The sequence below is a fragment of the Gymnodraco acuticeps genome, unplaced genomic scaffold, assembly GCF_902827175.1.
Source record: "Gymnodraco acuticeps unplaced genomic scaffold, fGymAcu1.1, whole genome shotgun sequence".
Lineage (NCBI taxonomy): Eukaryota > Metazoa > Chordata > Actinopteri > Perciformes > Bathydraconidae > Gymnodraco > Gymnodraco acuticeps.
In genome coordinates, this window is record NW_022989983.1 from 3280885 (window position 1) to 3297324 (window position 16440).

The window sequence follows — 16440 nt, forward strand, 5'->3', positions numbered from 1 at the left end:
ATAAAAGCGTCAGCTAAATGCAATGTAATGTAATGTAAAGAAATTGTGATTTTCCCTTTTATTCTGACTTGTACAGGTAATGATGGAAGTTTGATGTCTTAAACAGCCGCTGAGTGTGTGTGCTGAGAACAGACGGCTATTAAAAGGCCAAAGGTTAACAGAGTTACCCAGTGGACTTCATCTCCATTCAGTCACACTCACACTTCATGAGGTTCACACTACACACACACACACACACACACACACACACACACACACACACACACACACACACACACACACACACACACACACACACACACACACACACACACACACACACACACACACACACACACACACACACACACACACACACACACACACACACACACACACACACACACACACACACACACACACACCATTGGTCCTATTGGGTGGGCTGAAGAGAGCACCTACAGACCATTACTCATGGTTGACCTCAGAGTTGACAGATGAACCTGCTGTTGGCTCCTGGGAGATGTTTGAGGGGAAAGAGGACTGGAGGAACCGGTCCTCTTTAAACTACAGTACTTCTTGAGTACGGGGAATCACTTTATACGCTCAAGAGAAATGCACCGCAGGTTATAACCTTCACTTTTTCACCCCTGACTATCAACATGTCTTCCAGAAAAGACCAACAGAAAACTAAAAAACGTTACTCCAAGTCTGAACATCAATATCTTCTATAGCGTAATCATATTTATTCGTATTATTCTGGTCAATCTTATGAGAAATTCTATGAATCAACGTACTATAATGTTGAAGCTTGCCAACAACATTGTCTCTGACCCCAACCATGTCCTGAACAGCGATTATGAATTGTTGTTTTCATATAAATGTTGTCAACAAATCAGAGATCCCGCTATTCAATAGGGTTGGACTGAAGCACTCTTTTGTGCACCAGTCAATCCTCAAATTAAATACATGGTTAAATCCCAGGTCAAATGTACGTCACAGGGTCTTGAGCATGTTTCTCCTCAGTGATTGGTGTGTTATGTTAAATGTTTGTTTCCTTGTAGGCTATCTTGTCTTGTACATTTCAGACTTGATCTGACAATAAAGTAGTATCATATCGTGTTATGTCGTGCCTTGTCATAACGTATCGTATCAAAAAGGCCTAAACATTGAAGTGCTGGTGCATTAGGTTCAAATTGGCTAACAGATGGGTTTTCAATTGCGACAGGGATATGTAGAATTATTGCCGTCCTGGTGTCAATGAGAATGTAATACATTATTATTTAACAACATGGCTCATTCATCAGCATATAACATCCTAAAAATAGCTTGTGTTTAGCTTCAGTAGCTTCATACTTCGTTTCCATATTTGAACTTGCTAATATGTGATATTCTAATGTAGGCATTAAGCCCTATGACAAGACCATTAAAGTAATGCTATTATTCTAACAGAGTGCAATGGCAAAGTTAAATCTACTGTGTCAGATTAAGAGGAGGACACAATGACTCTCTGTGAAAAATACCTTTATTCCACCTGCGAATTCGATGATGCCTGTAATATGTAATTCAATTGGGCTAAACCTCCAGTATTGAAATATATATGAAGCGCAATCAGACAGGCCTTTTTCAACTTGTAATGGCTCCATTATAGGGAATAGCAGCAGCTGAATAGGTTCATTAGACTGCTGACGATAGATGATTGGGATACTGATGGGGCGATCATGAGATTTGGAGCATATTTAAATCGTTTGCTGCTTTTAGTGTTGATGATTACATGTAGCCTGTGGCTGTTGTGCCGCTGCTGTTGTGACAGTGTGTGATGAAGTGATGTGTGAAGACACTGGCAGATCCTCACCCTGCATCATGTGCCAGGCTGGATGAGAGGACCACATGTGCAGCAGTGTTCCTCACTTATTTTCAGTTGATTAACACTTTATGCCACTGAACAAAGAGTATTTTAGGCGCTGTATGAAGTGGAAGGCTGGAGAAATTCCCGACAAACTTTGAGCAACAATAACAGCAGACCTGGCATTCCTGACAGTACCACACCTCACCTTGTTGTTCAAGGGAGAGTCAGGGAAGGGAGTCTGGTGACCCCTTTCTCCTCCCTCCATCCTATCTGTTCTCTCCCGTCTCCACCTCCCAGCCTCCCGCCAGAGCCCCGCCCTCCTCCTGCATTTCCTGTAAACAGGCTGGTGGGAAGCTCCTAGGCTGGACGCTTCCTCCCCGGGGATGACCTGGCAATGACCTCAGAGCGCATGGCACCAGGCCTGGCGAGCCAACGACACGCCCCACCCACCACCTCGCCACACAGCACTCAGCCACCACCCAGTACAACAATGCACTTAAGATGGCTCCCTCATCACTACTAACACTAACATAACAGTGGGTGGAGCAGCTGTTTGAGAGGCCATGGCGAGGCTTTGTCATCACATTTGAGCGGTTTATGTTGAACTGTGTGAAGTGAAAACCGCACCAAAGAGTGAGATTTGGTACATTTTAGCACACATTGACAGTACTTTCCTGAACAGACCAAAGCTCTGTTTATGGTTTGCACAGTACCAGCACAGCAGTACAACATGTACTACTATTAACTGGGACGTCAGCAAAAAATATTAAACCCACCTGAAAGAAAAACCTAATAAAAAGAGAATCAATATAAGTTTAAGTCTCTTTATTTACAAAAAGTTACTGGTTGCTTAACCTTACCAAGAGACAGGCCATTACAATGAGGAACTGAAGGCATTACATCCACCTATTCTCTAGCCAAATGAACCAGACTCACTTGAAAACCCCCAAGAGATGTCACTTCACAGAAAAGGGGAATGGCTATATTAGCAACTAGTTTTTTATAATGAAGTCTGATGGCTAAGGCAAGAGTAGATAAGAGGGAGAGATAACGGCTTCCTGCGGGTAAAATACTGTCAGATGACAAGGTAAAGACAAGGTAAAGCGATCAAAATATGGTAAACTAAATCTTAGATTTTTTTAGGTGGGCCTTTGTTTTAGGTGGCTATAATACATTTTTGCTAACGTCCTCATCCATTACATTGCTTAGCTTCCTGTCTGCTTCTGGTGCCAATATCATTTGCAGTTCTGTAGTATACACTCAAAATAGATAGTACCATACAACCCCACTTCAGAAGATCTAAATGATCCTTTTAGAGTTTACATATATAACACTTAATGAGCTCTTATTTGGGCACAATGTGCTACAAGGCAACAATTCTGCCGACACTGCATTTTTAGCAGGAGCCCTATCTTTGATAAAGCAGCACTAGTAACTGCATGCACAGAATGCAAACACACACAAACCCACAAACAAATGCCTTGGTTAGGATTGGAGCGAATCAGTAATGTGTCTTTTCTTTTTGTGCACTGTGTTAGCCTGCTAATGAACATGTCTCTTTGCTTACCCTGACTGCTTGTACTGAGCTAGCGTCTGTATGGTGCTACACATTAATCACACGAGTGGAAACAAGCCAAGCCTGTGGAACTGCAGCTTTGTGAGTTTTCTTGAAATGAGTGTCTGCTACTGTAGGCCCGGTCCTTTGGTGTGTAGCGCTCTGGGGCCATTTGGTCATTTTCCTCACCACAAAAATCCACTTCTTCCTCTGTTGGTTTTAAACCACATTGACTGTTGAATGTGTATTCAATAAATCACTGCCATCATCGGCTTGGCATCCTGAGACAGCGGCAATGTCAAGCTTTGAACAGAGTTTAGGGTAAAATGTACACATAAAGGAAGGGACAAACACCTACTGACTACACAGGACCCTATGTTGTGCACACACAAACACACATGTATACATTCAAATAAACATAAAAAAGCCCCATATAGACACACCAAAGAGCGGCCCAGGCAACTGAAGCATCTCCGGGGGGAATGCAGAAAAGGCGAGGAGACGGGACAGATAGCTTCTTTGCATCATTGAGAGTGGAGACCTCCAAAACACAATGAGCCACATCGATAAAGTCACTAAGGGAAAAAGAGCTCTCACTGACTGAGGGAGCACTGGCTTGGAAATAGAAGGGTTTTAAATGGTACTATATGGACACAGTTTAAAGTACACTGTAAATACACTGAGGGGGATTGACGGTATAGCTTGTGTCTGGAGGAGACAAGTCTAAGTGTGTAAAAAGTTTATAAATGGCTTGAAATGCAAACTGAACCCGAGGCAGAATAGTTATGACAGTCAGATTCTCCAAAAATAAAACAGCATTAAATATAAACAAAAGGTTCTTCTAAAAATAAAAACAAATACAGAAGCATTTCGCCCCGAGATTACCTTAAGCCTTTAAGAAGCTCTTTGTAATGGCCTGTCTCTTTGACTGCACTCAGGTCATCAAACACAACTATTTTATTAAGACTGGGGAAAGTCTGTAGCCCGTAGTGGCTAAAGCTGTGGCACGGGGTAATTTGGTTCAGTCTTACCGCGGTGATTCCTCACTCTATCGCACACTGCAGTAAATCCTTGGGCCCCTTCTGGGTCCAATGAAAGAGAGGCACTCTGGAGAGAGTTACTTTAATAAAAGCCCTCCTAAACTTAACAATAAGTGTCAGGTACAGGAGAGCAATTACACCAGAGCTTCTCTTACTCTCTTTTCTCATGTTCTTATTTCCACCTCCCCCTCCTCGATATGGCTTTATCGCTTTTTTACGCTTTGTGCCCTTACTCTTCTGCACCTCCTTTCAACACTTCCCCTCCCTTTGCTCTCTCACATTTGTCCTCACCCTGCTACACTTCCTTGTGTGAAAGAAACTCCCCCACGTTTCTCACTTTTAATTGCAGCGTATAATGACTGCTTCTAATATGACTAACCTCCGCTCAGTAATCTGCACGGTTGCTATTACCTGGTCTTCCACCACAGACTTGCGTAAAGGAAGCAGCAGCACCAGATGTGTCTTCTTAATCTACCAAATGAAAAACAGGAGTAAGCACTCCCACAAGCATTGTCCATCTTCCCAAAGCCAACGAAGCCTGACACAGCAGGCTGCTCATCTCTCACTGAACACTTTCCTACAGGAGGAAGATCCGATTCTACTCAACCAGGTGCACTCCGCTCATTTGAGATACAGTGTAAGAATATCCATCAGCTGTTCAGGGGTCAAGATTTCCCCTCCGAGCAGCCAGGTCCAGGACCAACAACTAGGCTGATTACTTTAAGAGTGGTTCCAGAGATAAACACCGTTGCCTGTTCGGTAGACATACAGGATACACTTATTTTCTACAATGTATTATTGGCATGTTAAGAAAATTGTGTGCGACACCTTTTAAAATCATATATAGAACACATTTTGGTCTAATCATGTTATAGACATCTAGTCGCAGGCTGAGTAATGTTTTCAGGATTGATTTTTATACCAAATAATGTATTCATTATTTAAAAGGTCCAGTTTCACAAAGTCAAATCTGATGTCTTCAAATACCTTTTTTCTTATCATTGCTGAAAACTCAAATATGTTCAATTTACCATCAAAGACAACAGACAAAGAAAGGTCGGGGACTAAATGTGTAAGCTCTAATGGTAGTGATAGACGGTGGTTATTAATACGTAATATATAACGCGGTCAATAATGGTTGTATTTACCCAGATTTGGAATATATTGAAATATCTGCGTCTGAAATCTCTGCTCATCCCAGAGACAATTTACATGCATGGCATTTCATGTGAAATGGATTGAGACAATGACATTTCAAAAGTTCTGCATCTTTCATTGTGAAGGTTATTTGGGTCTCTGGGTGACATGGCAGTAGACATTTCAGAGAATGTATTTTCAAAACTTGATCAAATAAAAAGAATAGTATCTAGATATCACTATAGGGAAGGTAAAGGATGCAAATAAAGGTAACGTATGTTTTGTTAATCAACCATTTCAGGTTTGCTTGAGATTATACAAATGCATTTTTTTAACTTTTTTTAACCTTACCTTTCAGGGTCTTCTTTCGATATCTGGGTAATGTCAATCCCAAAACTGTTCATATCCACATATCCATCATTCTCATTGCAGGCAACTGTAGCACGATTTGGGTCTTCAAAGAACTCAGTCACAGTGTGGGATCTGGTGGGTCTGTTGGGGATCTGGATGTTTTCATAGTCTGAGCTCATGGCCGGGATGTTCTCATAGTCCGAGGTGTCAGCACTGGGGAAGGAGATGGAGCGTGGTTTGGTTAAAGGCAGCGGCATGGCGGAGCGCCGAGAACGTTCCTCGAAGGACTCCACTCTGGAGATGCCTCTGCCAAAAGTTTTGGGGTCACCTTTCCTCCTCTGGGGGTCTTTGTAGAGGAATAAGGATGATGGCAGGTTGGGGTTTGGGCGGTTCACAATGTGGTTCTGAAGCGAAGGAGAGCTGCCGGTGCTTCTACGATCGAGCTCTATGACTCTTACTGGGCCGTGGTGGCTGGACTCGGAGGAAGAGCGTGAAGAGCGAACACTTCCATCACTGACACCCTTCGAATCTGACTTCCTCTTGAACTTGAGTGCCAGGAAGCGCTTGAAGGAGGACTTCTTCTTCTGGGGTATGTCACTGGGTTCATGCTGGATCATTAGGGATGGAGAACTCTTGGTGACTGGTCTTTTAGCGATGTATGCCAGCTCAAAGGGGGGCGGGATGTCCACCAGAGAGGTTGGTGTGGAAACTCCACTGGATGATTGATGGCTACGCTGGGAGAAGCTCCCAGAAGAAGTTATGACACATGGGAGCGAGAGGGTATTGTCTTTCCTCTTCATCCTGATGTCATTCTTTAGAGAGTTGTTGATCTCTGTTGGGGAGGTCAAGGTCAACTCTGGACCCTCTGCAGACCGGGAATAAAACAAGAAGCGGCGAGATTTCGTAGACGGGATCAAACTGTTGACCCCAGGCTGCTGTGAATGGCTAAGTGGTTCATTGTTCTTATCTAAGGCCACTGTGCAGTAGTCATGAGTCTGATACTCCGTCCCTGTCTCCTCTGGTACAGTTTCTGGAACGTAACCTGTAATTTTCCCAGAATAAGAGCGTGATCGTGTGACTATAGTCTTTCGATCAAAAGTCACAAAGTTCTCCCCTTCAGAGTCAAACCCCGCCTCTTCATATATATGCTCCTCGCTGTCCGAGTCTGTGTCCTCATAGAAAGGCACAATATGGCAGTCCAGTTCCTCAATATCTTCTTCAAAGGCCTCGGTGGTGTGGGCGAACACCATCCTGTTAGTGAGCTCCGGGGTGCGGCCTACTTCTGATGGCACTGTGATGTTGCACAGCCTGAGGCGAGGCTGGCAGCTTGTTCGATTGCTGAGAAAAGTCTGGTCTCGTTTAGCTGATCTCTCTTTTGCACTTTTTCCTTTGATAGGTTTCTTTTCCAATTCCTCCTCTTCGTCATCATCACCTATCTCGACGTAATCCTCCGATGAGACACACTCCTGCTGCTCTTCCTCAGCTTGAAGGCAGAGTGAATCGTCAATGTCGGCATACTCATCTGCTGACTCGCTGGCTTTTTCTTTGTCTTTTTGCTGATCAGATTGCTCGGTGCCCTCCTCGATATCTCCCAGTTCTGAGAGCGCTTGCTTATCATCCAGCTTGTCCACGTCATCTGATGACATATAGTAAGGTTCCTGGTTAGTAGCAGCTTCCGTTTGCAGTTCAATCGAAGGTTTATCATCAGCGTCATCCTGACTCCACTCTGGGTCAGCAGTGTCGGTCACATCAGGGGAAAGAGATCCAATGACCGAATAAGGCCCAAACACATCCTCTGTGCTGGATGTGAATCGAAAACAGCCAGAGAGGTCCTTGGTGGCCCTTTCCGGTTGCCATACCCCTATTTCCCCTGTTTCAACCGTGTCACATGACTCACATGTGTCACTAGCATCATCAGTGGGGCCAATCACATCGTAGGGATACTCTTCAGTTACAGTGGGAAGCACACTAAATCCAAATGCAAATCCTCCATCTTCCAGTTCAGTGTCATCTGTGTGTAAATCACAGTTCAAACAATCGTCACTTTGCTCATCTGCTTCGTTAAGTCCTGTATCATTGTCCTTTTCACCCAAATTGTTTTCTTCCACATGTTTGTTTGAGTGCCCTGAGGAGCCATTAACTATTTCACTATTTTCCCTAAAACTTCTCTTCTCCTCCTCTTCTGCTTCCTCTCCTGTTTCATCCTTGGTTTCAGCAAGAGGAGGAGAAGGTGTTGATGTATTCTCATCAGTGCGATTGACACCTTCAAGCTGGTTCAAGTCATTGTCAGTGTTTTCCTCCTCAGTAGTTTCAACAGTAGAACCATCATCTGCTTTTACCGTGTCTTCAGAGCCAACGCTGTCACAATCATTATCTAGTATGTCTACTTCTTTTTCCTTTTTCTCCTCAATTTCTCCTCCTGCTACTTCCTCTATATCATTGCTTCCATTGTCATGAACCCCATCCTCTGCATCACTTTCCTCCTCTTTGTCCTGATTCTCCCCAGCCATTTCCTGGAGCTCTTCGGTCTCCCCATCGGAATGATCCAGGTCTCCGTTACTCAGCCTCTGTGGGGGGGAGGGTTTGGGGGCGACAGGAGGTTTTGGACCACGGACAGGGGGACACGGTTTGGACATCAGTTTGGACTTCACTTTGATGGTCAAATGACTGCGAACCTTTGGTCGAGGGACTTGCAGTGGATTTTGAAAATCTGTGGAAAGAAAGTAGGAGTCAGTAAAAAAAGCCAATTAATAATACTTTCGTCTCTTTTCCCTAATATCTAAGCTCACACAAGGATACATATGTGGGTCCTGTTTTGGCATAGAAGGCTAAAAGGAAGTCAAGTCCTGTTCACAGTGACAAGCAGAATGCTGCAGGGGACATTATCAGCAGGAAAAACAACAGAGCCACAGGGTACTTAGAGAAGGAACAATAACATGTCCCTGTCTGGGAAATGACACATGCAGGTTGGACGCTTATAGCAGATTCCAATTTGTTGGCTAATAGTCGTCAAAAACTATAACGGTGATTTTGTCTTTGCTCTAAAAATGTCTAAACTGTATTGAAAAATATAATTTTGGAACGCAGATCTGTAATCAGAGCGTTTTTTATTTGATCTCTGTCTTGCTTTTGAGTTTAGACTTTTAGTGTGTTCGAAACTACCATAGCACTGGTTACGACATTTTTATTTGTAATAAAGCACACCCGTACTTAACAAAGTGTGTACACCCCTAGTCTCTTCCTGTTATTTTGTACCTGCCCTGACGCACATCCTATTAAACCCTGTGTGCACTTTGGCTATCTCTGGGTGTTTTCTCTGTCAGTGTTTCTCTTACTCTAAGTATAATATTAATTTCTGCAGAAACCCCTCATTGCCCTGTATTGCTTTCTGCCCTTATATTAGTTTCTCTATTAATGTCCCTATGCTTTCTTTTAAGATTTGCAGGTTCATCAAGCCGCTCCAGCAGTGCCTCCTCAGACTCCACACAGGATGTCCATGGGACATTAACACCATGGCCCCGCATCACTCCTCCATGAACCTCTCTAGGAGTACAGATTTTCACAACACAAATGGACTTCCTTCTCGTCATTCTTCCCTCGATTCTCATGAAACCCGCTCACACACACACACACACACACACACACACACACACACACACACACACACACACACACACACACACACACACACACACACACACACACACACACACACCACACACACACACACACACACACACACACACACACACACACACACACACACACTTTTTTGTTGCAGAAAAGGTCCTTTGAGTGCGTCAAAGAACAATACAACTCTGGTAGAGAAAACAGAGGTTGCTGTCTGACAAAGCACCCAACTGCAAACAACAGGATATGAATTATACAACAAGAATTCAATTAAAACAAATGTTTGAAAAACAAAGGAAGAGATAGACAACTGGGACTTTATTTGTACCAAACTCACAGGATGTGATTTGAGACTGTGTCCTCAGCATGACATGTCACCCATTAAGCACCTGAACAGCCTAAAACCTGAAGAGACATGGCTAAAGAACTAAATGGAATATCATTTAAAAAAAACTGAATTAATTTGACACAAATCACATACAATGTATACTATTTTCAGCTTCCTTGATTCAATGAATTCACAGGACAGTGAATTTTAAAGACAGATGACCTTCTAGGGCGAAGGCTGTCTACTTTAACAAACATGAATTATAATCGTAATACTAATCCTGGAACAGATTTTTTTTCTTCCAGTGGGGATTCCTGAATGAAAGCAACTTTATCCAAAGCTTATGGATTTAAACACCATGTGTAATTCCTCCTTGCATTGTAATGGGAAAACTGGAAGCATAATTTCAATAAGAAATTCCAGCAGATGTGTGATAAATCAATATCTCATGTTATATTTAATTGTACCAGAATAACTCATTTAAAGCGCCACAAAAGGCTGCATCAAGTTGCATTGCATATCAATTTGTATGTCAAATTAGTGGATATTCCACATATGGAATATGTTATCAGTTAGAATCATCCAATTACAGTATACTAACATAAGGGACGTCAGCGCACATCTGACTCTCACTGTTTATTTGCTGTAAAAACCTTTAAAGTTTGTTTTCTGGCATTGTAATGGGAAAGCTGCAAGCATAAATCCAATAAGAAAATCCAGCAGAAGTATGATGAATCAATATCTCAGGTTATATTTTATTGTACCTATAGAATAACTATTTAAAGCGCCACAAAAGGTTGCATCAAGTTGCATTGCAATTCAATAGGTAACATGAATGGATAATAAACAGATGAAATATGTTATCAGTTAGAATCATCCAATTACATTAAATAACAACACAAACAGGCACGTCAGCACACATACACACAGTCTCAGTTTATTTGCTGTAAAAACCTTTAAAGTTTGTTTTCGTGACATGATCATAAAAAGATTAACAACCAACCTGCATTCATCGTGGGGCATCATCATCCACGGGAACCGACAGTTATCCTCATGTTTCCCCACAGCCAGCGCGCCACTCGAAATGACGTGGAAACTTAATCCAAATACAAACACATTGCGGGAAAATCAAGATGTAGAAGAAGAGTTGCGGAACATCGCCGTCTCGGTTTTCTCCAGTTTCTTCTACTTGTGTTGGCAGCTTGAGCTTCCAGCCGGCGTGCATCTCCAGTGCTGATGCTACAGTAAACTGGTGCGCTCTTGTGTGGAAACGGGAGGTGCTTCTTGGCGCTTCCTGAGGCAGGACCAGCCTACAGCACTGCAACGAAACCCACTCATAACATACAGAGACCACTGCATTTGCGCTGTTTTGATTTACATTAGATATTTTAGTTGTATCAACATACTGCTCCAGAGGTTGGTAAATGTGCAGTTTTGCAGAAGCAGCACGGTGGACTAGAGTGAGACCAAATCCACTCAGTAAAAGAGATTTGGACTTTAAGCCATTGTTTCATTGTGGTGATGGGCAGCTTTAAATCTGCAGATAACTATTTTGTACAAATATTTTAGTTTTTATCACGTCTGCACATGGTTTGGTGTCTGGTAGCTTCTGACAGCAGTTGGAAAGTTATAATCCACACCTTTATTGTGAGCTGGTGAACTGTGAGGATAAGGTTATTAACAACAATTACAACTTTAAGTAAAATGAGGTAAAACTGAGGAGGAAAATGAAAAAGAGGGAGATAAATTAGAGAATGATGGCGACAGCATTGGCTTTGCGGACACAGCCAAAGCAGATAAAGGCTCTACTGTTCACACTACTGAGGAAAAAAATCAAACACAATGACTTTAAACAGCATGGTGACTCGTCTGTAAGTGATGCATGCAATCACGCTGTGTCAATCATGACACACTTGCTTTGAATGACTGGAACAGGGAGGATTACACGTTATATAAAAACAACCATAGATTCCTTTCTGTGTTTTGTCCAGCATGTTTTGCCCATCTATTATTTCCTGAAGCAGTACAGTGCATAGAAAGGTTCCTAAAAGCAGTTTCCAAATACAGTTTGTGCAGGACACCAAAGCTTTTTGCTATTGGGCAAGCTTCCTGGCCCTGCATCTGTTGCTCGATTGAATGAATGCAAGCCTTTAAAAAACCTCTCTTCATAACAGGAAGCCGCTCTCCCTGTTTCCTGCACAACAGGCAACACTTCCTTAGCAACAGATGGGAAAGGTTGCCGACGTTAACCCCTTAGGTAGCCTCTAGCGGAGCTGATTGACTGGTGCTGTGCACAGCCTGATGGTTCGAGGAACAGACAAACTTTGACAAGCTTTAGTCTCGTTGTGTTGCTTTCAAGGACGGAGGCACCTTGAGCAACTCGGGGGGAGGCTGTGAGTACGGCCACTTGGGGTCTTTGATTTTTCACCACACATTGAAGGTCAGACAATGTGGTGCAGACTTCTGGGAATTTTGCAGCAGAGTTGTAATGGATAGTGATAGATTGGAGAAGCACCACAATAGGATCAGCTGTGCTGTATCACGGCGGGGCTCCAGTCCTGACTGCTGCAGCGGCACACAGACCCATACGTTACACACACAGCAAAATCCCATTCCAGATGGTATGGTGCAGGAAGGATTAGGCTCTGCTGCAGGTGTACACTCCAAGAGGTTGTTAGAGAGCGCTCATGTCATAATCACCTCATGTTATCTTTGCACTTGCATGAGGGTCATCTCCTTTATGTGGTGATATAGTTCCTAAATTATTAAATATGTCACTAAATGGAGTATTCAAATGTAATAATTTCTGTGGAAGAGGCACCCATTATGTTTGCTGCAGTAATTAAGATGCTTATTTGTTTAGATGCTGAGTAATGCATGCAATATCCTATAACTCCACCAAAACAATTAAATCACTGTGACTCAGTTGTTTCCCCTCGTTACAATGAGATACTGTCATAACTATTATGGAGTGTTGAAGCCAAGACCATTGTTTAAAGTGTCAGTAGTAGCACATTCATAGCTGCTGTAAAGTAACCTTTTGTTTTTTCGATGACTAAATATAGCTCCACTCTGCTCTTTTACCAGTGCCAAATTTCCCCTCTCAAGAGTATACTACTCACAATTGCCTTTTTTTTTAGGGTTTCATTTGTGCACAATATGTTTTGCTATTGCAGGGTGTGCAAATAGAACCTGTCAAGCGTATTGTGTCATGCGGCTGCAGGAAAGAATGGCTTTAGGAGTAAATATCCCTCCAGATGTGGCACAGACGGTCAAAACATGTTTTTTGGACAGAGGACACAAATTTCCTGGACCGCCTGTAGTTGCGCGCTGTGCTCTGTCACCCCACCTGGAACATGACTTGACTGGAACAGAAAAAGGGGAATGGAGATATTAGAGAAAAACATGCCATAGTAGCTGGAACCAAGCGACTCTATCTCCCCTGGACTCGGCTGCACACATAATGCCAAACAGGAAAGGGATCAGGGAAAGGGGTCAGCAACTTGTTCCCAGAGCACAGACAATCCATAACACCTGCTTTGCCAGCGCCTGGACACTGGACTCTATGGATGTGCTGAGTGTTTTTATTCCCCTGTGAGACTACCGCTATGTGACATCACACTTAAATGTAGCAGATTACTGGAAAGCGCATGTTTTGCCTCATTATGGCACAGGATGTTCTGTAATGTATGTCAGTGGCAAGCTCGGCAAGATAATGAAATTCTAAGATATGAGGCACTTAATCATGCCGTTATGCAAACTAGCTGTACTGTATTAAGTTCAGGTATTGATTTATGTGATACTCAACTACAATCATGGCTCCGCTCTTTAATGTGACCCAATCACCTTTGTAATTGGATGGCAAAGCGTTGGACTGCTGTAATGGATCGAATCATTATTGACATTTTTTAATGATTTCTAGCTGTGCACAACCAGCAGCGCTCTTCTGAGACTTCTGTATTTGCCCTTAAGGATTTAGATGAGTGATTAGGAGGCTTCGAAGCAAAGAATATGTATATAAGAGGACAACAGTCTTTATGGACATTTCAGAGAATAATGCAGAATTTGTTTAGGATTAATGGAGTTTGACTGTTTTTAGAAAAAAGAACAGTTACACAATAGATCATTTAAACATCAACCACTGCTGCAAAAAACGTCTTTATGCATTAAAATCGTTTTTTGTAACCCGAGTTAAAAAAGAAAAAACCCTCTTGTCAGCAATGCATACTCCAAACAATATAAAGCCAGGAACACACACACACACACACACACACACACACACACACACACACACACACACACACACACACACACACACACACACAGCACGCACGCACACACACGCACGCACGCACACACACACGCACGCACGCACACACACACACACACACACACACACACACACACACACACACACACACACACACAGTGCTGCAGTAAACAGGTGGACCCTGGAAGTCTGCACTTCATCAAAAATCAGCAAAAACAGCTTTAATTCCCCACAGGGCCGAGAGAACTACTCAATCAGTGGAGCTGGTCAGTATCATTGTTGTCAGTTAAATAACAAACACACATTAAATTGCATTTAAAAAATGTCCAGGGTATGTTATTGTTAGTGTGCTGTAGTCATCATATCGAGGCTTTTCCCCATGTGTAAGCACTTTCAAGAAATGCCACTATCCAGATAAAGACTGAAAAATAGTGGTGGCTTATTTGGTTCATATCAACTTTACGTTAATTCTAGCGTCTTAACCTTACAGGATAAGGTAGCAGCACTGCTCTATTTTCACAAAACAATGTATTATTGCTTGCCGGTAAAAGGCCACAGCTACGGCACAATAGCTGTCACTCTGCCGTTCATTTGCCTGAAGCCAAGAGAGTAGGTCAGACTCTGATAACGGATAGATGTTGTTATTCTTTTTCTCTATTGCCTCAGAGACAATCCCCGAGCTGCACTGAAAAAACAATGATTTACTGGTCCAAAATAAAATTCTCAAGGAACCCTATAAAAAAGAAGCATTTATGTCCCCTCCAAATAAAGCACAATAGCACAGTCAAAACACTAATATGCAGGCCTCTGGCGTCACAGATTAATGACCACTGTCGAGGCTTTTCATTGTGGGGAAGTGTTGAGTTCATGTGCTCTGTGTCTCTGTGGGGTTTTGCCTTATTATATTACTGCATTATGTGTTCCCTTGATCTCTGCAGTGGGTCTGTGTTTACCATTTTAATGGGCTTGAACACATAGGTCCCATATGACAATATATACCATGAATTTCCCACATGGAATATGTTCTGAGCATGTGTGTGTTGATGAAGGTGTGTGCTGTACAGTTTGCATACAGCAAGTGTTTTTGTGTGTTGTACTGATTGTCGGAACCAAGAAAATAGGCTCATGAAAAAATCTCTGAAACAGAATTGACTCTGTAGTGTTTTCACATTTCTCAGTCAAAAGTGACAATATAAACTCCTGCTAGTGAAAAAAATGTCTTTGATTGAGCTTTTTATATCGCCTCACGCAAGTTTAACTGTAGGTATGTCTTATGTAACAACATGCAACTGTGTGATTTAAACCTATAAACAAGCATAGGTGCATGAGCAATGGAGGTAGTGAAGCAAATGCATTTTCATTATTCATTTAGGGTGAGCAAAGTATTAAATTGTCTTCTCCTTTTTGTCTTTTTTAAAATAAGACTATCCTCATACAGTCCCTGCAATCAGGTGTTCATATTCAAGCAGCCAATATCATTTATTATATCACTTTTTTCCGATCGATCCTGCATGCTTTGGCAGTCATTCACGACATGCTTCTGTCTGTCTACAAATGAAAACATGCTTTTAGTTTACCTGTAATCATTGCCTGAAAATAGAATATAGGAAAAGGTAGGTTGGTGTATGTTGACTGAACCTGCTTTGCCCATTTACTTTGGCCATGCTCAACATTAACTTAAAGTAGGATTGTCTCGAACCGATTTGTGAATCAATATACTTAGCCAGCCAGCAGCTAAGGTTGCTCGCTGATTTTTTTACTATGTTAACAGGGGCAAAATACAAAGCAAGACAAAAGTTAAACTACTAAAAGCTAATTGCTGAAGGCAAATACAACTAAATGCAAAACAAGTATACACAAAACAGCAGCAGGGGAACCTAAAACAGAAACTTCAAATGTAGGAAGGAGGCAGCAAATGAGTGTAACATAGCAGAAACTGAGGAGACCAATGTATCCATATATTAACAATGGACAGCCTACCCTAATTGTACCACCGACCATGACATACAGAGCCAAAGCAAGAACAGAGGACAACAGGGGTGTTTCTCAATGTCGAGGATGCTTGCTTGGTAGCACATGTACCTCCGAGTCAGTTGCTTCAGAAGCGAGGCAAGAATCTTTCCTAGCCTCGGAAAACGAAGAATGGTGGAACAGGCTAACAGGTGTGCAGGTATGCATCATATGCGAGGCCCCGCCTAAAATGGAGCGCGATTTCTGCCAAATATTTGTAAATTGGTCCGTGTGCAAAGCATTGTGGGGATTTTAAGACCGCGGAGTCTACACATGTACAGCCTCGACCAA

The 16440-nt window shown here is 42.5% G+C and overlaps 1 protein-coding gene across 1 annotated transcript in view; it reads right to left on the minus strand.

Moving 5' to 3' along the window:
- Positions 1-11109, minus strand: part of fgd5a (FYVE, RhoGEF and PH domain containing 5a) — a 33798-nt gene extending 22689 nt beyond the window's left edge. Inside the window, 2 exon segments of the mRNA XM_034212394.1 lie at positions 5912-8621; positions 10873-11109. Coding sequence (XP_034068285.1) covers positions 5912-8621; positions 10873-10882 — 2720 coding nt within the window. The 5' untranslated portion in view covers positions 10883-11109.
- Positions 11110-16440: the final 5331 nt, after the last annotated feature.